Genomic DNA, 22,926 nt, shown 5'->3' with positions numbered 1-22,926 from the left:
TACTGTGATAATGGAGGCCATAGAAGTACCTTATCTCAATAGATGTAATGGTTCCAAAAATCACTACCTAGGCGTATGATTCACCTCTCAAACACAGACCCTAGCGTACTGGGGCATTTTGTGAGAGATCCTGAGGCACGACGCCCTCTCTCAGCTCCTCTGGGACAGCACAGCCAGCCCCCAAATCAGAGATGTGCCATAAAAGCCACAACCCTGTTTGGTTCAGCATCGATAGTGCGCTCAGCACTGTGTGAAAAACCAAAAGGAGACCATCCCTTCCCAAAGAGTTCACAGCCTCAGAAACAGACACAGAGAGGAAAGGTTACATTGTGAGACCCACAGGAGGGAGGGAAACCTTGAACGTGACTGAAGTGATTCTGATAATGAAGACGGATTGGCTTGCTCTGCTTTAGATGTGCTTAATCAACACCTCAGAGAAAAGTGGGGTGTAGATTTTTCCTTTAGCTACTGTAGTTTTAAGATGAAAACCATATTTTTCCAAAAATTGCTGTCATACACCCTTGTACCAGCCTCCAGGAACTTTGAAAGCCCCTAACCCAAGCCCTCCTCTGGCCCACCCTGACTGTGCTCACTTTGGTTTCTGTGATGTCCCGTCTGTGACATGGTGGCTTTCAGCACAGCGATGGCTGCTAATAAAGCAATTTTGTTATTCATTTGGGAAGTGCTAGGGATGTGCATTGCTGCCTCCCCGCTATCTAACACATTTCCATGCTGCAGAGCAGCCTGTTAGATGTGCATTGTGCATGCTTGCCCTGGCACACTTCTCAGCACGGGTTTTGTAATGTATGCAAGGGGGAGAGAGGCAGAAAATCTGACAGGCAGCTGCCAACATGGAAGCATTGTGAAAAATGTAATTAATTTGCGTGTGGGCTTTGAGAATAGGGAAATATCCTGAGACTGCTTCACAGCCTAGGACATCTTTGAGCATAGAATCATATTTTTCTAATATTCTTTTAGAGTGAGGCTAAGGGAGTTAGGTACCAAAAATCACAGGTGTCTAACTCCTTTAGGCATATTTGGAAATCACAGCCTTAATGTATTTTCATATTGGCAATTAGTGTATCGTTATTTGTATTACAATAGTGCCCCAACTGAGATCTGTAGACACATGGCAAGAGAGAGCTCCTGCCTAAAGAGCTCAAAATCTAAACAGACAAAGGGTGGGAGGGGAAACAGAGGCACAGAGATGAAGTGACTTGCCCAGGTCACCCAGTGACTGAACTGGGAATAGAACTCAGGTCTGCTGACTCCCTGTCCACTCTGGCTCAGTTCAACTAGCTTTACATAAAAGGAAAGTGTTATGTATATATTAACCAGACGCAAGGTCATGCTGGGGTTGTGAAGGGAAACTGTGTGATCTCTAACAACCCCCAGAAAAAAGGGTACAATTGATACTCCTGAGGGAATTCTGCGCCACTGCACAATGCAGAATTTAATGTTTTTTCCCCAGAATTTCCTTCCCCCCACAGAAATGGGCTGCAGTGCTGCTGGCTGCCACTAGGGGCTGCTGGACCCAGCAGAGCCCAGCTTGCAAATAAAAGACACTGACTGGAGGTGGGAGAGGGAGCTAGAGGGTTCCCGGCAGCTGCAGTTCCCAGCACGCCCTGAGGTAAGGAGACAGCGGCAGGCAGGAATCTCCACACAAGCCTGGGACCCAGCATCAGGCTGTTTCTCCCTCTGGATCCCTGAGTTTCTGAGGAGTGGGGTGGGGGGGGTGTCAGGGCTGGGGCCCCCATGGCTGGGTCTGAGGAGGAGGGGGCAGATGTCTGAGATAGGAGAGCTCATGGATGTGTTCTGGGTGTGTGTGTCTGGGCTAGGAGGGGCCCATGGCTGGGCTTGGGGGGAGGGACGGTAGGTGTCTGGCCCCCCGGCTGGGCTCTGCAGGAGGGAAGGGGCAGAGAAACAGGAACTGGGTTGTCATAGGGGTTTCTTTAATACTCTACTCCTGAGGGTATTTTTTTGTGTCTGTATTGTTACAGACATACTCGCCAATAGGTATTTTGAAATAAATTACAAAAATAATTGAAACTGGTGTGATTATGTACTGTTATTTTGACAAATAAAATTTGCAGAATTTTAAAATATTGTGCGCAGAATTTTTAACTTTTTGGCGCAGAATTCCCCCAGGAGCACATTGAATATTGCTGCCCCTTTTGACCCAAGCAATTAGCCACTGTCCTTGGTCTTGGTGGTGGTTTCCATTAGTAGGAGAAGTTGATGAATCAGTCATGTATGTCTCTGTTAGGATCTGTTTATTGACAAAATTCTCCCTGAGCTTTTCTCAAGGTCATGCTACAAGTGTTAATCTGGCTGTCCTTGGTTTTCTGCTGCCTTCTCTGCTTCTGTGGTGTTTCTTGACTGCTTCTCTCTCTCTCTCTCTCTCTCTCACACACACACCCCCACACCACCCAAACAATATCCATCTCCCTGTATTTGTTCAGTCCTCAGTGAAACCCCTCCACCCACAGAGCTCAGTTTCTGATAGACCTTACATATGACATATGTTTTGGGTTGTGGCTCCTATGATTTGAGCTATCTCACTCCAAACAGGGCTTAACTTCTTACATTTGTCCTGAATGAAGGGCAGCTTTTACATTCATCAGCTTCAGAGAGATTCCACCCAACTCCCAGCATGATGATACTGTATATCATCATCATGCTGAAAACTGTTATGGAATGAACCAGCAGTTGGAAACACTAGGGGCTATATTGTTGCAGAACATCACAGCCCTGCACTGGGAGCAGCACAGAACAGCCCCAGAGGCCGTTCTTGTACCGCTCTTGAAAGCATTGCAGAGTCTAGCACTGTGTAGTCCTTGCTGTCCCTGAGTGCAAAGACTTTAATTGTGCCTGGCCCTTCTGCTGGGGGCAAGTCAGGGAGATACTTCTCTTATGAATGAGCTGGGAACAGACTAGTACTAACCCTCCCAGACACAGACAGATCAGGACCATGAGTTGACAAATCCTTGACATGAAATGTTATGGGTTTACTGTGACTTTGGATGGTGGTGCATTATTAATGGCTGCCTCTTGAACTGCCTTTGTCTAGCAAATCTAATATGACTCCAAGCCACAGTTCATGCAGTTCCAGAGAATATTATTTGTCACATATGTCATCATTTTTTGCCAATATATCTGACAAAGCAACATGAGACTCCCTGAGCCCCATTGAGTGAAAAATGTAATAAAACTTAGCATTTACTCAGTGTTTTTCATCTTTGCAGCGCTTTATAAATATTAACCAATTAATCCATGTACTAATGTCATACAATCCCTGTTTAACCACTGTGGTTAAGGTACTGGACTCAGGTGATCCTGATTCAGTTGCCAGCTCTGCTACACGCTTCCTGTGCGACCCTGGGCAATTCACTTAATCTCTCTCTCTCTGTCTGAAGTCTCCATGAGCAGACAGGGGATAATACTATCTTTCTCCCCACTCTGTCTCTTTTTTTCTATTTTGATTATAGTCTCTCAAGGTCAGGGACTCTAGCTCACTTTGTGTTTTAGAACAGGTTGGAAACCTGAAATGTTTCTCATAAGAAATTTCAAATGAAAAATCTCTGATAGTAATTTTTCAGCTGAAAAATTTCAGTTTTTTCTGCACACCATTTTGAATTAGTTTGAATAAAATCATTTTTTGAATCAGCATTTCAAAATAAGATAACATTTTCCTGCCATTTTATGGTTTAATGATATTTTAAGATGAAATGAAAAAAAGCATTGCATTTCAAAATATTGATTAGAAATGAAAGCTTTTATTTTGACATTTCTGTGAGAAAAATTGAATTTTTTTTAGTTGGAATGGACGTTTTTCCAGAAAAAAATTCTCAAAAAATGCTGTTTTTTTGGCAGGAAAAATACCCGCACAAAATATTTTGACTATATAAAGTGCCTTGTACAACAGGTCATTAATTCAACTGGGGCCTCTACATGTTATTTTAATACAAATAATAAAAATAAGCTGAAGATCACAATACTAGAATGAGATTGCACCGAGACACATAGCTCCAGCCTGTCAGTTCGGCAGCCATCCAGAATGGGCTGAGAGCACCTGGGGAAGAGGAATAGGACAGCTGGCATTGCTGTATAGCCTTGACCAGGCAGAATAGTGGAGTTCTCATGGGGCTCAGAGGATGATAGCTAGGGGAGTGCCAACTGTACCTGTTTGGAAGAATATCAGTGGCCTCCTCTTACAGTGTCTCCCTCTCTAGCACCCCTTGGGTGGTAGTATGCTTAATTTTACATCCTTAGATGGTAGAATGCTCACACATACACGTGTGGACACACATCACTGTGTAATGCTGCCTCCTAAAGCAAGAATCTAGCCCTAAATGGCAGCTAGCAAAAAAAGATAATCATACAGCCAACAGCAATGTCAAAATATGGATGCCTACATGTTTATTGTGATGTGAAACTTCAAAGTCAGTAATGTTCCAGTTAGGCTCTGAGACCATCATTGAGCTTAGTGAAATCCAAAAATGTATCCAATTGCTAGGACCTCAGTTTAATTTCACGGTACTAAATTCTATTATTTGTGAGACTTGGGTGCTACTAATGATGGCTTAGTTGAATAGGTGTATCCAATCCAACAGTGCTATAAATAGGCTGACAACAAATCCAAGAGAGTTGTGGATAGGGCTGGTCAAGCAATGATATTTTTTTATGGCGAAAAATTTCAAATAACCCCCCTTTTTAGGAGTCGTCAGTAATTTTTTGGGGTGTCATTGAATTTTTTGGGGAGGGGGAAGGAGGCTGTTGAAAACCAAAACCCAGAAATGTGGGGGTTTTGGCTACCAATAAATTAAAAGTTTGGGGGTTTGGAATCTTCCGTTTTTTAACAAAAACCTGAAAGGTTTTGACAAAAATGGAAATTTGTTGATGAAAATTTCTGTTTTGTCAAAAAACTATTTTCTGTCAGGAAAAAAAACAACACCCAAAGCAAAATGCGGCATTTCTATGCGTCCTAGTTGTGAACAAGAAGTTCCAGGGCCTTCTGCTCATTATCCATTAATATCACATGACAGCTTGTCCAAATGGGGTCCATCCTTTGAGTCCAGCTTTTCAAGAAAGGATGAAAGCCCTGATGAGTTATGTTCAGGCTTGCTTTGTGCTTATGACTTATGCCACTAGTTAGGGATCAGCAACAAAATCCCGTGGCCTGAGACCAATTCTGAAACTCCATTTCTAACACTGGATGCTTTGTTTGAATCATCCACATAATAACAATTAATAATTGTTATGAATCACGTGTATTATGTAAACATGCCTAGGGATCAACTAGTAGTGCTTAGGGATCAACTAAGAGTGTAGTTTGTGATCCACCCTCAGATCCTTTTCTGCAGAACTCTTTCCTAGGCAGTCATTTCCCATTTTGTATTTGTGGAATTGATTATTCCTTCTTAAGTGGAGTACTTTGCATTAGTCCTTATAGAATTTCATTCTATTATTTGGGACCATTTCTCCAGTTTGTCAAGATCATTATGAATTCTATTCCTGTCCTCCAAAGTACTTGCAACCCCTGCTAGCTTGGTATCATCTTCAAACTTTATAATTGTACTCTCTATGCCATTATCCAAATCATTTATGAATATATTGAATAGAACCAGGCCCAGGACAGATTGCTCTGAAACCCCACTCAACATGTCCTTCCAACTTGACTGTGAACCATTAATAACTACTCTCTAAGTACAGTTTTCCAACCAGTTGTACAACCACCTTATAGTAAGTTCATGCAGATCACCTGCTTTTAAAAATTAGATTCTGGGTTTGGTCCTTAGTTACCAACTAACGAGCAAATAATAGGTGAAGAACCCGATCCTGCATTGACGACAGAGCTGCTGGGTGGGCACCAAGTTACTCCAGTCTAGCTGTATAGGTGGGACTGAAGAAGGGACTGTATTGCTAAGTATCCCATTAGCATAAGGCACATTGCAGACACATGATTTTCCACCTAAATCTGCTGCCCTTCCCCTTTTTATACCCTGCACACTTGCAGGTAGGGGAGAGTGTGAATAGGAGACCCACTATCACTCAGTATGGAAGACCATCCGTAGTGCTTGTCAGAGAATTTCAGCCCTGCCTCCCAAGATCCCACCCACACTTGGGGTTGAACATCTCATGGCAGAAGACCGAGGTCCAGAACATCAGAGCTGGACCACCAGAACCCCCCTGTGCAGGTGTAGTCAAGTACCATGGACAGAGTTCGTGAATTAATCTACCTAGGCTACAAGCAGAGTTCAAATGGTTTCAGCAGATCGGACGTTCTTTGATTAATGGGTCTCACCACCTCCTTTGTGAAGTCCATGTCTCACCTATGGATGCAAAAACATCTTTGACTGAGACATAGTTCAGGATCTATCAAATCTGTATTGTTATATGGGTCAGAAACCTAGATCCTCTTACAAGCGGACTTGGAGTGTCTAGAGGTATTCCAGTGTGCTGCCAGCACCAAATCCTGAAAATAAAGTGGTTTGGCTTTGATTGAAATGTCACAATCTCACAGAGATCTAGCCTTCGTCAACCGCTCATTATTTTCAAAAGTGGCATTGCTCTTTGACTGTCACCAGGATGGACAAAATCACCCCAGCATATTGTGCTGTCAAACTTTATCAACACATGTAAGGGATGCATGTCATGACGCTACCTGACGCCATCTGCAGGGCCACACCAGAGATTTGTGGAATCACAGGATTGAGCCAGATCTGGGTACTTCACTACACAGTCCCTAGTGGAGCACCATCAACCATGGTCACCCTGGCTGGTGCAACGGTCCGCAATAGATTATACGTGTTTGATGATGCCTAGTGCTTTGCTTGCACTTGGTAGACTCTACTCTACACTTGTGCTGGAGCAGAGCAACCATGCGTATCCTGCTGTGCATCATGTGCCTCTATGTAAAATCAATTAAAATCCATCTATTGCCCTACTTCTATGGCCCTCATAACCAGAATAGTTGAGCACTTCATCATCGTTAATGTACTTGTCCACACAATAATCCTGTTAGATAGAGAGACACAAGATGCAGATTCTCAGAGTTATGCAGACACCTAACTTCCATTGATGTCCATGGAAATTAGGCACCTGAGTCACTTGTCCAAGTTCACACAGGGAATCTGGTGGAGTGGGGAATTAGACCTGAATCTCCTGACGCTATCACCAAGGCTATCACCCAATGCACTGGACCATCCCTCCTCTCTGAAAAAAAGTTAAAGATATAGCACAGTTCTCTGCCTCTACGAGGGTCTGAAGGTCGACAACAGTGGTTGGTATCACTGTCTGTGTGTACCTACTTGCACTATAGGCTTTTTGGTTTTTAAATCTCCCTTCTATAGGCCATCACCTCACAGGTCCCCTAATGTTTACTAAGTACTCCAGTGGGTAGGGAACTCCTATTGAAGTCTTTAGGCAGAGAGGGTTAGAAATAGAAACCCACTGACCCAACTCTGTAATTACAATCGGCGTTCTAATGCATTCTGACTGAAGCATAAAAGTTGAGCTTGAGACAAAACTTTCCCCACTGCTGCAGTGATTATTGTTCTCTCTTTCTACACTATTCTTTGTATGCCCACCTGCCTCTCAGAAAAGGAATCCTCCACAGCCCTTAGACTATGTAGGAGAGGAACAGTTTATTAAATGTACTGTACTTACCTATCAGTCGCCTACTTACTAATTACAACTAAAAGCATGATTAATCTGTCATGGATAAGGCTGCTAAGTAACCCTAATCATGCTAATGTATTTTTTGTCACTTATGCAAAAGGCAGCATTATTACCATTAGCTGCAAGTGGTGGTATCATTTATTCTGCCACAGACAGTATGAGGTTGCACCATAGCTTTTGCATTGTCTTCACAGTTGTGTGCGGTGATTTACTTCGTCAATACCAATAGGATCCCATGATGATTTCTTTGCAACGTTTATCTTAGACAGTTGATAATGATTACAGTTTTTGAAAGTGTTTCCAGAGGCTCATAATAACTAGGAGTGAAATTCAGCATGGGGGCCTATGCAACATGTAAGCCTTGGTCTCAGTGGGACTGAAGTGATGCATAGATCTTGTGCTGGTCCCACTGTGTGGGGTGAATTCCACCTGGGAGGACTCTGTGGCTCTAGGCATATAATAAATTCTGAAATTATTGAAAGACTGGGACTGGTCTTCTGCTCTGAGGGTTGTGGTCTCATGTCAACTATCCTGTTCAATGTGTCCTGGGGCAGTTAGGATGGTCAGTGAGGAAATATGGGTTGCAGTGTGTGGAAGGCATCTCCTTCATCTCACCGGACCAAGCACTTCCCCCTCTGGTGATGGCGGTCCTGGGATAAATTAGCCCCAGCCCACTCTGGGCAGCATTCATCCTCCCCCTTTCTGTGCTCCTTTGGCCATATTGCCTGGGTAAGCCCCAGGGCAGGCCTACAGGATGATCCTCCACCAAACAAAAGGTGAATAGTTCCATAAACACAAAACCAAAGGGTGATACCTTCCCCTGCCTCCTTACTGGGGCTGGGGATTGCCCTGTATTCTGCCCCAGGGTACCAGTCCTTCCCCTAGCAGGCACTCAGGTTTGTCTGCTTCCCCTATGGGGAGAAGCCGTAGCCTCCCCTTCTGGAGAAGCTTACTTTCCTGCTGCCACTAGCCTGGTAGCAGATCAGCTTTCTCTCCTCGTTTTAAAAGGTCTCAGGCAGCCCTTAGCTGGATCCAGGTGTTCCTAATTGACCTGAGGTAACCCCTTCTCAGCTTATAGGGAAGAGGGCCTTTAACATTCTAGGGCTAACATATCTGCCTTCCCACACCGTCTTGCAGCTGTCCAGCCTGACTTTGTCACAAGTGTCTTTAGTACACAGGTGATTCCTAGCTTTATAGTTTCACCTCTTCCAGCCCAGCTAACTGATTGATTTACTGAGCAGAGTGATGTGTGGAAGAGGACAGGGCTTGAGAAAACCACTCACCCTCATGAGCAGGAATTTTTCTGTGGAGGAGTGACATCAACTTTTGCAAAATTCATTTTAAAAGAACAAAATTATATTTCTAGGGCCAGATCTTCAGCTGGTGTAAATCTGGCCTGGTTCCACTGATATCCATGAAGCTATTTTAATTTACATCAGCAGAGGAACCCTCTGCTGCCTTTCCAAGTCTGCAGACAGACTATTCCAGTGTCTCTGCTGCTGCTCAGAGCTTCTACAAGTACAGCAGAAGGAGATCTGACCAGAATCTTCCCATTTTCCACTGGTGCTATTCAGAACCATGTGGGCAGCCACATAGCTGATAAGAATCTGGTAAATTTCAACCTATTTTAAAAGCATTGCTCATCAGATATTTATAATTTTGCAGTTGTCTTTTGATTAACTGGCCATGTCTCTTTCTTGCTTGCTTTCTGGTCTTTACAAATGAATAGCAATGCTATAGTACAAATATTTGTAGACACATATATAAAATCTATTTTGGCAAACAAAATATTTTACATTTTTAATTTCAGCTTCAAATCTTGGAAAGTCACAGAAATCACAGAAGTGTAGGGCAGGAGGGGACCTTGAGAGGTCATCAAGTCCTTTACCTTGCACTGAGGCAGGATCAAGTAAAACCATCCCTGACAAGTGTTTGTCTAACCCAGGGATCGGCAACCTTTGGCACGTGGCTTGCCAGGGTAAGCACCCTGGTGGGCCGGGCCGGTTTGTTTACCGGCCATGTCCGCAGGTTTGGCCGATCGCGGCTCCCACTGGCCGCAGTTCGCCATCCCAGGCCAGTGGGGGCTGCAGGAAGCAGCGCGGAATGAGGGATGTGCTGGCCGCCGTTTGCCGCCGTTTGCCGCCGCCCCCATTGGCCTGGAGCGGCGAACCGCAGCCAGTGGGAGCCGCGATCGGCTGAACCTGCGGATGCGGCAGGTAAACAAACCGGCCCGGCCTGCCGGGGTGCTTACCCTGGCGAGCTGTGTGCCAAAGGTTGCTGATCCCTGGTCTAACCTGTTCTTAAAAACCTCCCATAACAGGGATTCTATAACCTCCCTTGAAAGCCTATTTCAGACCATAACTAGTTAGAAAATTTTTCCTAATATCTAACATAACTCTCCCTTCTGTGAAATAAGCTGATTTCTTCTTGTCCTACCTTCAGTGGACATGGAGAACCATTGAGCACTGTCCTCTTTATAACAGTCCTTAACATATTTGAGAACTATCAGGTCCCTGCTCAGTCTTTTTTCCCTCAAGACTAAACTTGCCCAGTTTTTTAACCTTTCCTCATAGGTCATGATTTCTAAACCTGTTCTCATGTTTGTTGCTGTCCTCTGGACTCTCTCCAATTTGTCCACATTCTTCTTAAAGTGTGGTGCCCAAAACTAGACACAGTACTCCATCTGAGTACTGAGTAGAGCAGAACAATTACCTCCTGCATCTTAAATGCAACACTCCTATTAATACAACCCAGAATGATATTAGCCTTTTTTGCAACTGCATGTTAGGGACAAGGACATAGGTGGTCTGGCCTACTGGTCAGAGCAGGAGTCAGGTGTAGTGGGCAGAGCAGGCGTCCAGGTCAGGGAACTGAGTTGAGAGTCAGCAACTGAGTCAACTGCTGACTACCAGAGCCAAGGATCAAGCCAGAGTTGGCGTCAAAAGTCAGAGCTGGGGGTTAGAGCCAGGAAGCTAGGCACGGAGCAGGAGCATGGTGGGAACTAGGAGAGAAGGCAGGGCCGGGAGTGGAGCAGAAATCAGGAGCAGGATTGGGTGTAGAATGCAGGCATGAGCAGGGTCTGCTGTTGCTGCTGTGGTAAATCACCTAGTTGCTCAGTCAACTTCCTGTGCTTCCTTCTGGCTTAATTAGCATAGCTGGACTAATTGGTGGAGCTGGTCAATCCTCCAATCAGCGCTTTTGTGCATGGTGCCTTGGCTGAGGTTGTAGTCCTGCTAGCTCCTTGGCCCTAGGGGTTTCAGAAGACTTCAGGTGGCAGCCAGCATGTGATGGCTGTCTGGGAACTCACAGGCCTGCACATCACATGTTGGCTCTTATATAGTCTGTGATCCATTGTAACCCCCAGATCTTTTTCTGCAGTACTACCATCTAGCCAGTTATATTGTGTTTGTGCATTTGATTTTTTCCCCCCTAAGTGTAGCACTTTGCATTTGTTTTCATTGAATTTCATCTGGTTGAATTCTATCAGTTTGACAGCAAACCATGGATAACTACTCTTTGAGAACAGTCTTTCAACCAGTTGTGCACCCACCTTAGAGTAATTTCATCTAGACCATATTTCCCTAGTTTGCTTATGAGACTGTCACGTGGTACTTTGTCAAAAGCCTTACTAAAATCAAGATACATTATGTCAACATCTTCCCTCCATCCACTAGACTAGTTACCTTGTCGAAGAAGGAAAATAATCCTTCTCTTAGCAATTTTGTCCATTGTTTGCAGAACTGAAGTTCTTTTCCTGTTTCTAACGAACCTGGCTTCCTTCGGTTTGATTTTCTTTTTGTCTGCACAACTACAGCTCCTTTCTGTTCCAGGTGAAGGGTTTCACAGTTTTGTGTGTCGCACTGAAAAGTTGGATTTTGACATTTTTGTTTATGAACAATCGATATGATTTTTTTTCTTGTGAATGATCGATTCAAACAAAATTAATATTTGGAATTGAGAGGAATTCCATCTGATCATAGCAATGTTAAAGTAAATCACATTTTTGACTCAGAGTCCTTGACACTGAATAAGTTTCTATTCACCACAAAATCACTGAATTATTATTAATACATTTGTCTAGTTTTTCAACACTCTTTTAATACGGTGAACATAAAAGTATGAAAATTACAACACGATTGCTGTCAATTAGACTAAATTAATGAAGAGCTCAGTTATGTATGTCTGAAAATATTGTAAGTTTAATAGCATCTAAATTATCTGAAGTTTGATACTAATGTAAAAAGCACATTTTAAATACACAAAACAGATCAGTTTTACGAGGAAGAGTCAAACTCACCTGTCAACGAAGGCATGGTGAAGGATAAAGATAGGATCGTTAGCAGATCCTTGTACCTGGGACATTGAGCCATTCATATAGATGTGAAGTGCATTATGTAAACTGCTTTGAGACATGTTCGCTATTCCAGTCTGTGGATTGGCAAAGCCTATATGTGAAGAGGAAATCATACACTGATATGAAGATGTGCTTAATTATTCTTTCAGTAAAACAGAAGCTCAAAGTACCTACTAATTAGATTTCATTTATGTTCAGCTCTTTAGTATAATACTAAGATAAATGTTTAAAGAAAGAACACTAGTATACTTGGAAAGCACATCAGAGATGACATTAGAAGAAACTAAATTAAAACTATTGCCATAAAACTAAAGCAACATGCCATTACATGAACTACTTAATTGATTTATATTTTTAGTTCTTTGTCCAATATTTCTGGCTGTTAAAAAAGCATTCTAAGATCCCAATCTTGCAAATATTTATGCATGTGAGTAACTTTAGTCATATGAATATGAAATTTATTTGGGCCCAAACCTACTAAGGGAATTATTTAACTGACTTACTGTATCTCTAACAAATCACAGATAATTGGTGAAGCAGTAAAAGTCTGAGAAAAGTAAATGAAAGGAGATTGACCCTGGCAATTACTAGTCCATAAGTCAAAACAACCTGTTGTGTTTTGTGATACAATTAGACTGCAAGCTCTTTGGAGCAGGGATCATAGTTTTATTATGCTTGTACAGTGCTGAGCACTTTTCCCTGACTGGGGCCCTTAGGAACCACCGCACTGCAAAAAACAGTAGTAGTAAAAGGATAGAACAAATAATTGTCTATGTAAACCCCTTCCATAATCAAACCTACAGGACAGGGTTCTGGGAAAAGAAGTCTCTTTGAGGGTTGCCCTGAGGATTGGACTTTTAAAGGCCACTGGGCCCATCCCCAAACCTAACAGACCCTGGAGAATATGTGACACCTGGCCCCTACTCTAGGGGCCATGTGTTCCCACACTGGTTCTGGCCCTGGTAGCCCCTGGTGGTCCCTTCTGGCCTTAAACTTTATGAGCCCTAACCTAGCTTCCTGCTAGCACAGGTGATCCCTAGCCAGCAGGAGATCCATCAGAGTGTCAGTACGGCACTGTATTGTCTCTTTCTGGGAGTCTCCACGGCTATGTCTACACTGCAATTAAAATCCAATGACTGGCCCATACCAGCTGACTTGGTCTTGTGGGGCTCAGGCTAAGGGGCTCTTTGATTGTGATGTAGACATTCGGGCTGCAGCCCGAGCCCGAGCTCTAGGACCTTTCCACCTCGCAGGGTCCTAGAGCCCAGGCTCCAGCCCAAGCCTAGGCATTTACACCTCAATTAAAGAGCCCCTTGGCTCAAGCCCTGCGAGCCCGAGTCAGGTAGCACACGCCAGTCACAGCTTTTTAACTGCAGTGTAGACATACCTTATGGTGTCAGGGTTAGGATAATCTGTATAGGCCCTCCTGGGTCCTGTCCTACCCATAAGGTTGGAGGACTTTCTAATTGCACAAACCCAAACACCCTTGCCCTGCCCCCTGCCCCACCCCTCTTCTGCACCCCCCGCATTCAGCCCCCCCCACTCTCCCCCACCTTCACTCACTTTCACTGGGCTAGGGCAGGGGGTTGGGGCAGGAGGGGGTGAGGGGTGCAGGAGGGGGGTGCGGGCTCTGGGGTGGGGCTGGGGATGAGGGGTTTGGGGTGCAGGAGGGGGCTCTGGGCTGGGGCAAGGGGTTTGGCATGTGGGAGCAGGCTCAGGACTGGAGAAGGGAGTTCAGGTGTGGGAGGGGGTGCAGGCTCTGGCTAGAGGTGTGGGCTCTGGGATGGAGCCAAAGGGTTTGGCGTGTGGGAGCAGGCTCAGGACTGGGGCAGGGGGTGCAGGCTCTGACTGGGGGTGTGGGCTTTGGGATGGAGCCAGGGATGAGGGGTTTGGGCTGCAGGAGGGGGCTCAGGGCTGGGGCAGGGGTTTGGAGTGCAGGAGAGGGTGCGGGGTCTGGGAGGGAGTTAGGGTGTGGGAGGAGGTTTCTACCTTGGGCAGGGGTTGGGGTGTGGGTGAAGGTGCAAGATCTGGGAGGGACTTAGGGTACGGGGGAGCCTCAGCAAAAAGCATCCAGACTCCCATTCTTCATGTGGCTTTGTGTCTATGTTTTATAGGATGGGACATGATCCTGTCACTTTCAAAAGTATAAATAGCTTCTTGAACCACATAGTCACAAGGTTATTGGCCGGATTCTGTGTTCACTTACTCATGATTTACATTTTTGGTGTAACTCCATTGAATTGACACCAATGTAAAACTAATGTAATAGGAGAATTAGGTCTGGTGATTTAGAGGTGGAGGGGAATGAATAGATCACAATCTATTAGAGTCAAAGTCCCTTAAGGCATTCAGGGGAATTGCAGTGTGCAAAAGTCCTATGCAATAGCTTTATGCGCACATAAAGAGTGTGCATCATTTTTGCTGAACAAAACCTGTATATGCTGTTCTGAAAATCTGGTCTTATATTTTGCTATTATTTGTTTTTCTGTTTAACTCTATTAGAAGAAGAGAGCTGAAAAACTTACTTGAAATTGACATTGTATCGGGTCGTGGTTTGGGACCAGGTGTCATGTGAATGCAATTACGGTTCTTGTATCGACCTAGTCCCGTGTCAATACCCCTACCCCTTTCCAACACCCTCCACACCTGTTCCCTAGCAGGGTGGGTCCATTTAGACTTTGCTACAAGAGCTTCCAATAGCCATGACTTCGCTCTTAAAGGAGGATCCCCAGAACAGACAGAGGGAACCTGCAGAAGTGGACTGTGTTGCCTTCTTTGTGTAATCTCTGGAGAACGGACAAGGTGAGGAGGTTCATGCTCTTAGTGTCACCATAGACTCAACCTCTCCTCCCCAGGCCCATCTTTCCCTGAGGTGGATCCTGGAGCCTGTGAAGACCCCTCTGCACTGTTCCAGGAGCAGGGTAGTATCTGACCATCCTTCCCACCCCCTTAAAACCAGAACAGGAATTATCCTATCATGGATCTCAATGGGCCACTTAGTCTCCATTGGAGTGTAGTCGATGCTCCTTCACTGGAACCATTTAAATCTGGACTAGCCAAAGCCCCAGTTAATATACTGCCAGCAGCCATCATTCACCGTCTTTCTATGATTCTTTTAAATTAGCATGTGTGTGTGGTGGAAGAATAGGTGTTGGGTTAGAAGAAAGATATCAGTGTCGAACTTCTGAGAGGTTATTATAAAGAACAGCGGATTTGCTGTATATATTATAAAATACGCCTCAATGTCCTTTCAGCTGTAGCACAATCCAAATTAAAGCAATAACCCATTCACAGTGTTGTTGGGAGCACACGCTATGATATTAACAAGTCTCAACACAAACTGCTGTGACTGTGCGCAGCAGCCATGAAATTAAAGTGACGAAGATACAGCATTGGAGAAAGGGTTCAATGGATTAATCAGACAAAACATTGATTGCTAGTTTAGCAGACTGCAAAATAAGAATTAAAATAGGTCTTCCCAACCTATTGAGGTACTGCAGGTTTTAAGTTCTTTCTTGATTATTGTGCAATTTTGTTGAACATCTGTGCTACTGCCTTTTAATATACCTTTAAGAGCTATCCCAGAATATATATAATATTTCAAAGTGTTTTGTGATGCATCTTGCATGAAGATACTATACAAAAATAAATTCTAATTGTAATATGAATCATAATGTCAATACTCTAACATTCCCTGCCTGTCTTTCTGACGTCCAGACACCAATTTAAGCTCAGCAGTAGAAAAAACTGAGCTCTTCATTTTTTTTTTCTCCAAAGCCCTTCACACTCCTTCCATTCTCATGAAGCAAGGACAACACTTTCATCCTACCTGTCATTTGGGCCTACAACCTGGGTGTCTTTTTTGACTCTTCTCTCTCTGTACATTCACACATCCAGGCTGTGTCCAGGACTTGCTGCCTTTTCTTGTGCAACATCTCCAAGGTCCAGCCCTTCCTCTTTGTCCATGCTGCTAAAACTCTGACTTAGGCCCTCATAAAGTCATGTTTTGACTACTTTTATCTCCTCCTTTCTGGCTTTGACATCATCTCCCCCTGCCTCCCAATACTTAAATCCATTCAAAACACAGCAGCAAAAAAAAAAAAAAAATCCATTTTCCTGGTTCTCTGGCTTGTCTCTCCAGCCATATCACCTCCCTCTTTCCAAAACCTCCACTGCTTCCCTGTTTTCCACTGCATCAAGCACCAACTATTTCCGGGACTGAGGTCATTCAATGTCTGAAATCGCTTGCAGCTTCAATGGAGTTACTCCAAATTTTTCACCAGTGTGAGAGGAGACTTTGGCCCACAGTTCTGATCTGAGAATATTTCATTGTATGTTGTGAAGGAGGTAAAGTGTTTTATGCATAAATTTAAAGGCTTCAACTGCTGGTCCTTGCTGCAACTTTCAGTGTTGTGGTGGAATATGATCGTGGCCCTTTGTCGTCTCCACGTTCTGTGAGAAGATTACATACCTGCCAACTATATGGGGCATTAATGGAAACATGGCCTGCCCCATGCCCTGGGCATATCAGGCAGCACTGAAGCAGTTAATACACACATTTTATAAATAGAAATAATCTTCCAGCATCATTAGCAAAGTAGCAAGATTCAAAAAGGGACTGGCTTATAGTTAATTGTGCCTTTTGCAACTTTTCATGAAGGCAAAGTTGCAATAAAACGTTAACATGCTACATCTTATATTTCTTATTACTTACTCAGGACCAGATTAATATTCAAGGAACTTGGCTAAAAAGATTCTGGCTTGCTGGCTGAGGTGCTCTCCTCCTCTGAATACGCTAAAAAGGGTGACCAAATTTCTAACTACCTATCCTCTTTTTGGTGCTTCTCTTGTGTACGTACTTGGTGTAAAAGTTTGTCCTTATTTTACTATACCACTTCCATAGGAGGAGAAGTCGCACTTTTCCAATAATGTGCATTTTTGGAAGGGATATTAAACCTCATATCTCAAGGCTTAACCTAATCTCTAACTATGGGTATGTCCACATTGCAAAGAAAAACCCACGGCACTGAGTCTTAGTGCCCAGGTCAGTTGATTTGGGTTTGTGGGGCTTGGGCAGCAGGGCTAAAAATATCAGTGTAGACATTCCTGCTTGGGCTGGAGACTGGGCTCCAAGCCCCTCCTCCCTCACTAGGTTTACAATCCCAGGCTCCAGTGCAAACAGAAACTACGCTGCTATTTTTTAGCCCCTCCGCCCAAACCCCACAAGTCTGAGTCAATTGACCTGGGCTCTGACACTCGACACCACAGTATAGACACTTGCAGTGTAAACATACCCTGTGTAGATATGTCTACACAGCAGCTGGAAGGTGTGATTCCCAGTGTGGGTAAACGGACATGTGCTAGCTGTGCTCGAGCTAGCAGACTAAGAATAGCCGTGTTGCCATAGTGGCTTGGGATAGCCACCTGAGCACACATCTAGGACCTTGGATGGGGTTGTACTCAAGCGGCTAGCCCGAGGCACCATGTATGCTGTACAATCACATTGCTATTTTTAGGCACTAGCTTGAGCAGAGTTAGTGCTTGTACATCTACTTGAGCTGGGAATCACATCTCCCAGCTGCTGTGTAGACGTACCCTTAGAGATTTCCAGGAGGAACTGTGACATCAGGTATATTATCAGTTCCACCCCATGAAATCAGTCCAAGCTGCCCCAGGTTTACAGGCTCTACTTATTTACAAGTTACAACTTCCATCTTGAAACAGCATTATTCTATATCCCTGGAAAGGATCATCCTATGACTGGAAATGCCATAGTAGAATAAAATGTGTTACCTTCCAAAGTGTTTCTGAAGCTGAAATTGGCCAATTTATCCATGGACCCTGATTCGTATTGAGTCAACGTTAGACAAAATTCAACCTCTGCTGAAGATGGGAGCCGAGGTGTCCTTGTTTTATCATGGTTCCCAGGGTTTCGAAGTATAGGGCCTTCATTGGTGGCATTGCATAAAGCCTGCCGGCTGTTGTACTCCTCCGATAGGCTGCAAATTACCTGTGTAAAATATCACCACAGTTGTCTTGGTTACAAAAAGGATAAAAGCAAACATAGTTTTACCTTTCAGAATAAGTTCTTTGACCTATAAAAACCCGAGCAGAAAATGCAAATATGATAACCTCTGTATAAGAAATGATGTTTGTATTAATTTCAGACTACAAAAATGACTCGTCTGTAAGTGGCTCCCTTTCACATGACAAGCACATGTAAAATATTTAAAATTGACACACACTTAACATTTTGAAATTATGTATTTTTCCCCATATGAAATACACATGCCCTTGCCACTTGGGCTAAGGGCAAATTCACCCCTCATTTAGAACATAAGAACGGCCATATTGGGTCAGACCAGTGGTCCATCTAGCTCAGTATCCTCTTTTCTGACAGTGGCCAATGCCAGGTGTCTCAGAGGGAATGAACAGAACAGGAAATCATCAAGTGATCCATCCCCTGTCATCAACTCCCAGCTTCTGGCAAATAGAGACTAGGGACACTCAGAGCATGGGGTTGCCATTGATGGGCCTAGCCTCTACGAACTTATTTAGTTCTTTTTTGAACCCTGTTATAGTTTTGGCCTTCACAAATCTCCTGGCAAAGAGTTCCACAGGTTGACTGTGCATTGTGTGAAGAAATACTTCCTTTTGTTTGTTTTAAACCTTCTGCCTATTCATTACATTGGGTGATCCCCAGTTCTTGTGTTATGTGAAGGAGTAAATAACATTTCCTTATTCATTTTCTCTACACTAGTCAAGATTTTATAGACCTCCCTCATATCCCTTCTTAGTCATCTTTTTTCCACCCTGAAAAGACCCAGTCTGTTTAATCTCTCTGGATATAGATGTTGTTCCACATGCCTAATAATTTTTGTTGGCTTTCTCTGTACCTTTTACAATTCTAATATACTGTATATACTCGATCATAAGCCGGTTCATTTATAAGCTGCCCCCCCTCCCCAAGATGGATAAGTAAAAATGGAAAATTTTTATGACCATTCATAAGTCGACCCTATAATTCAGGGGTCAGCAAACTTTGGCTCCCGGGCCATCAGGATAAGCTGCTGGTGGGCCGAGATGGTTTGTTTACCTCGAGCGTCCACAGGCATGGAGGTAAACCTAAGTAAACGAAGTGTCCCGGCGCGCCAGCTACTTACCCTGACAGACCGGGACAGCAACTGGTGGGGAAATTTTTTGGGGGGGAGAAGCTGGGGGTCAGGGGTGTAACCCCTGTGAGCACCTGCTACATGACTCCACCCCTAGCCCGGGACCCCCACACTCTCCCCATCCCATCCCTTCCTACCTTATCTGGGGAGGGCCAGGGGAGCATGTCTCTGACCTGGCTGGAGCTGCTCCGGCAGGCTAGGCCGCGCGGCTGCAGCCTGCTCCGGCGGGCCAGACCGGGCGGCGCGGCCGCAGCCTGCTCTGGGGGGTGGGACCGAGCGGCACGGCTGCAGCCTGCCAGCCCCGGAGCTGCAGCTGCTTCAGAGGCTGGGGGGAGAGCAGCGTGGCCAGAAGCAGAGACACTCTGGCCCCGCCTCTTCCCTTCTGTCTCTCTGGCTGTGCAGCCTCTCCTTGCTCCCTCTGTTAAGGAAGGGGCTGTCTCCCACCTCTCCCTCTCTATACCCATTCATAAGCTGACCCCCATCTCTGGTGCTTCCCTTTTTTATTAAAAAAATTCAGCTTATGAACGAGTATATATGGTATCTTTTTTGAGATGGGGAGACCAGCTCTGCATGCAGTATTCAAGATGTGAGTGTACCATGGATTTATATAGAGGCATTATAATATTTTATGTTTTATCTATCCCTTTCCTAATGATTCCCAACACTGTTAGCTTTTTTGACTGCCACTGCCCATTGAGCAGATGTTTTCAGAGAACTATTCATGACTACAAGATCTCTTTCTTGAGACGTAACAGCTAATTTAGACCCTATCATTTTGTATGTATAGTTGGGATTATGTTTTCCAATGTGCATTACTTCACATTTATCAACGTTGAATTTCATCTGTCGTTTTGTTGCCTAGTCACCCAGTTTTGCAAGATCTCTTTGTAACTCTTCGCAGTCTGCCTTGGATTTAACTATCTTGAGTAGTTTTGTTTCGTCTGCAGATTGTTTGCCCTTTTTTCCAGATCATTTATGAACAGCACTGCTCCCAGTAGAGACCTCTGGGGGACACCCCTATTTAGCTCTCTCAATTCTGAAAACTGATAATTTATTCCTATCCTTTGTTTCCTATCTTTTAACCAGTTACTGGTCCATGAGAGGTTCTTCCCTCTTATCCCATGACCACTTACTTTACTTAGGAGCCTTTGGTTACGGACCTTGTCAAAGGCTTTCTGAAAGTCCTAAGTATACTATATCTACTGGATCCCCCTTGTCCACATGTTTGTTGACCCCCTCAAAGAATTCTAGTAGATTGGTAAGGCATGATTTCCCTTTACAAAAGCCAGGTTGACTCTTCCCCCCAAAATCATGTTAATCTATGTGCTAGATAATTCTGTTCTTTACTATAGTTTCAACCAATTTGCCCGGTACTGAAGTTAGGTTTATCAGCCTGTAACTGCCGGGATCACCTCTGGAGCCTTTTTAAAAAATTGGCGTTACATTACATTCCACAGTTAGTAGTTCTGCAATTTCATATTTGAGTTCCTTCAGAACTCTTGGGTGAATCCCATCTGGTCCTGGTGACTTATTACTGTTTAATGTATCAATTTGTTCCAAAACCTGATTCTGTTACTCAGTACACTGAGTAGTACCTTAACCACAAGTTGTCCCATTGAGTAAGCACAGCTGGGCCTTAGTGCAAATAAGGAAAAGATTTGACTTCTTAAATTGTCTCTGTTTTATGCTCTGACACAGCCTTCCTGTGTGAATGTGGGCAAGTTGCTTAGTGTCTGTGTGCTTTATTTCCACATCTGGTAAATAAGGATAACCCCACTTCCCTACCTCGCAGGGATATTGAGACTATAAATACTTTGAAGATTGAGATACACTCATACTGTGGCAATGGGGGCCATATAATGATCTTAGATGGGAATATACTAAATAATGTCATACTACAGCATGATTTTCTTAAGATTACATTTCAGCTCTGGGTAATGCCATCTAGAGTGCAGCTTTGTGCCAATATCGCCAATGCACAAGTGCTTTAAAGTTGTCCACCAATCATCCCCCAAGAACAGAGTGATGTTCAGGTGATGTAGAATCATGGGTCTTGAAGGGACCTTGAGAGGTCATCTAGTCCAGTCCCCTGCACTCAAGGCAGGATTAAGTATTATCTAGACCATTCCTGATAGGTTTGTCTAACCTGCTCTTAAAAATCTCCAATGATGGAGATTCCACAATCTCCCTAGACAATTTATTCTAGTGCTTAACCACCCTGACAGTTAGGAAGTTTTTCCTAATGTCCAACCTAACCCCCGCTTGCTGCAATTTAAGCCCATTGCTTCTTGTCCTCTCCTCAGAGGTTAAGAAGAGTAATTCTTCTCTCTCCTCATTGTAACAACCTTTTATGTACTTGAAAACTGTTATCATGTCCCCTCTCAGTCTTCTCTTCTCCGGACTAAATAAACCCAATTTTTTCAGTCTTCCCTCATAGGTCCTGTTTTCTAGACCTTTAATCATTTTTTTTGCTCTTCTCTGGACTTTCTAATTTGTCCACATCTTTCCTGAAATGTGGTGCCCAGAACTGGACACAATACACCAGTTGAGGTCTAATCAGTGCAGAGTAGAGTGAAAGAATTACTTCTTGTGTCTTGCTTACAATGCTCCTGCTAATACATCCCAGAATGCAGTTTGCTTCTTATTCTACAGCGTTTCACGGTTGACTCATATTTAGTTTGTGATCCACTATGACCCCCAGATCCCCTTCCGCAGTACTCCTTCCTAGGCAGTCATTTCCCATTTTGTATGTGTGCAACTGAGTGTTCCTTCCTAAGTGGAGTACTTTGCATTTGTCCTCATTTAATTTCATCCTATTTACTTCAGACCATTTCTCCAGTTTGTCCAGATCGTCTTGAATTTTAATCCTATCCTCCAAAGCACTTGCAACCCCTCCCACTCATTATGCCCTTTCAGAGTGACTGTGAACCACTGATAACTACTCTCTGGGAACAGATTTCCAACCAGTTATGCACCCACCATAGAGTAGCTCCATCTAGGTTGTATTTCCCTAGCTTGTTTATGAGAAGGTCATGCAAGACAATATCAAAAGCCTTACTAAATTCAAGATATACCACATCTTTCACTTCCCCCTTATCCACAAGGCTTGTTAGCTTTGTTTGACAGGGTATCAGGTTGGTCTGACATGATTTGTTCTTGACACATCCATGCTGACTGGTATTTATCACCCTATTATCTTCTACGTGTTCACAAATTGATTGCTTAATTATTTGCTCCATTATCTTTCCAGGTACTGAAGTTAAGCTGACTGGTCTGTAATTCCCCGGGTTGTCCTTATTCCCCCTTTTACAGATTGGAACTATGTTTGCTCTTTTCCAGTCCTATGGAATCTCTCCCGTCTTCCGTGACTTTTCAAAGATAATCGCTATTGGCTCAGATATCTCCTCAGTCAGCTCCTTGAGTATGGTAGTAGTGCAGTCATAGCATCTCCTATGCATAGCAGCTCTTCCCCACCTCAACTGTTTGCATAATAGAAGTGACCTGGGGAAAAAAGATGTGTCCAGGTTTCCCTGTATCTTGGCTTCCATATTGGTCTTGTGAAGGTTCACACAACTAACACAAGTTAGGGCAAACCTGAGACTACTCTAACCTATGCCAGGAACCTACCTGGTACTCAGCCTGCCCAGGACTGGGGAGAATTTAATGGCCTTTGGTGGGCAGGAGATCAGTTTAGATGATCTAATGGTCCCTTCTGGCCTT

At 44.0% G+C, this 22,926-nt stretch overlaps 1 protein-coding gene across 1 annotated transcript in view; it reads right to left on the bottom strand.

Moving 5' to 3' along the window:
* The window catches only part of TYR (tyrosinase), a 64,848-nt gene that overhangs the window by 29,847 nt on the left and 12,075 nt on the right, over positions 1-22,926 (bottom strand). The window contains exons 2-3 of the mRNA XM_026651659.1: positions 17,828-18,044; positions 11,978-12,125 (exon numbers count right to left, since the gene is read on the bottom strand). Coding sequence (XP_026507444.1) covers positions 11,978-12,125; positions 17,828-18,044 — 365 coding nt within the window. The remainder of the gene's footprint in view (positions 1-11,977; positions 12,126-17,827; positions 18,045-22,926) is intronic.

This window comes from Terrapene carolina, unplaced genomic scaffold, assembly GCF_002925995.2.
Source record: "Terrapene carolina triunguis isolate 2854851 unplaced genomic scaffold, T_m_triunguis-2.0 Scaffold97, whole genome shotgun sequence".
In the NCBI taxonomy this organism is placed as follows: domain Eukaryota; kingdom Metazoa; phylum Chordata; order Testudines; family Emydidae; genus Terrapene; species Terrapene triunguis.
The sequence above is the reverse complement of the archived record's forward strand: the minus strand, read 5'-3'. Positions and strand labels throughout refer to the sequence as shown.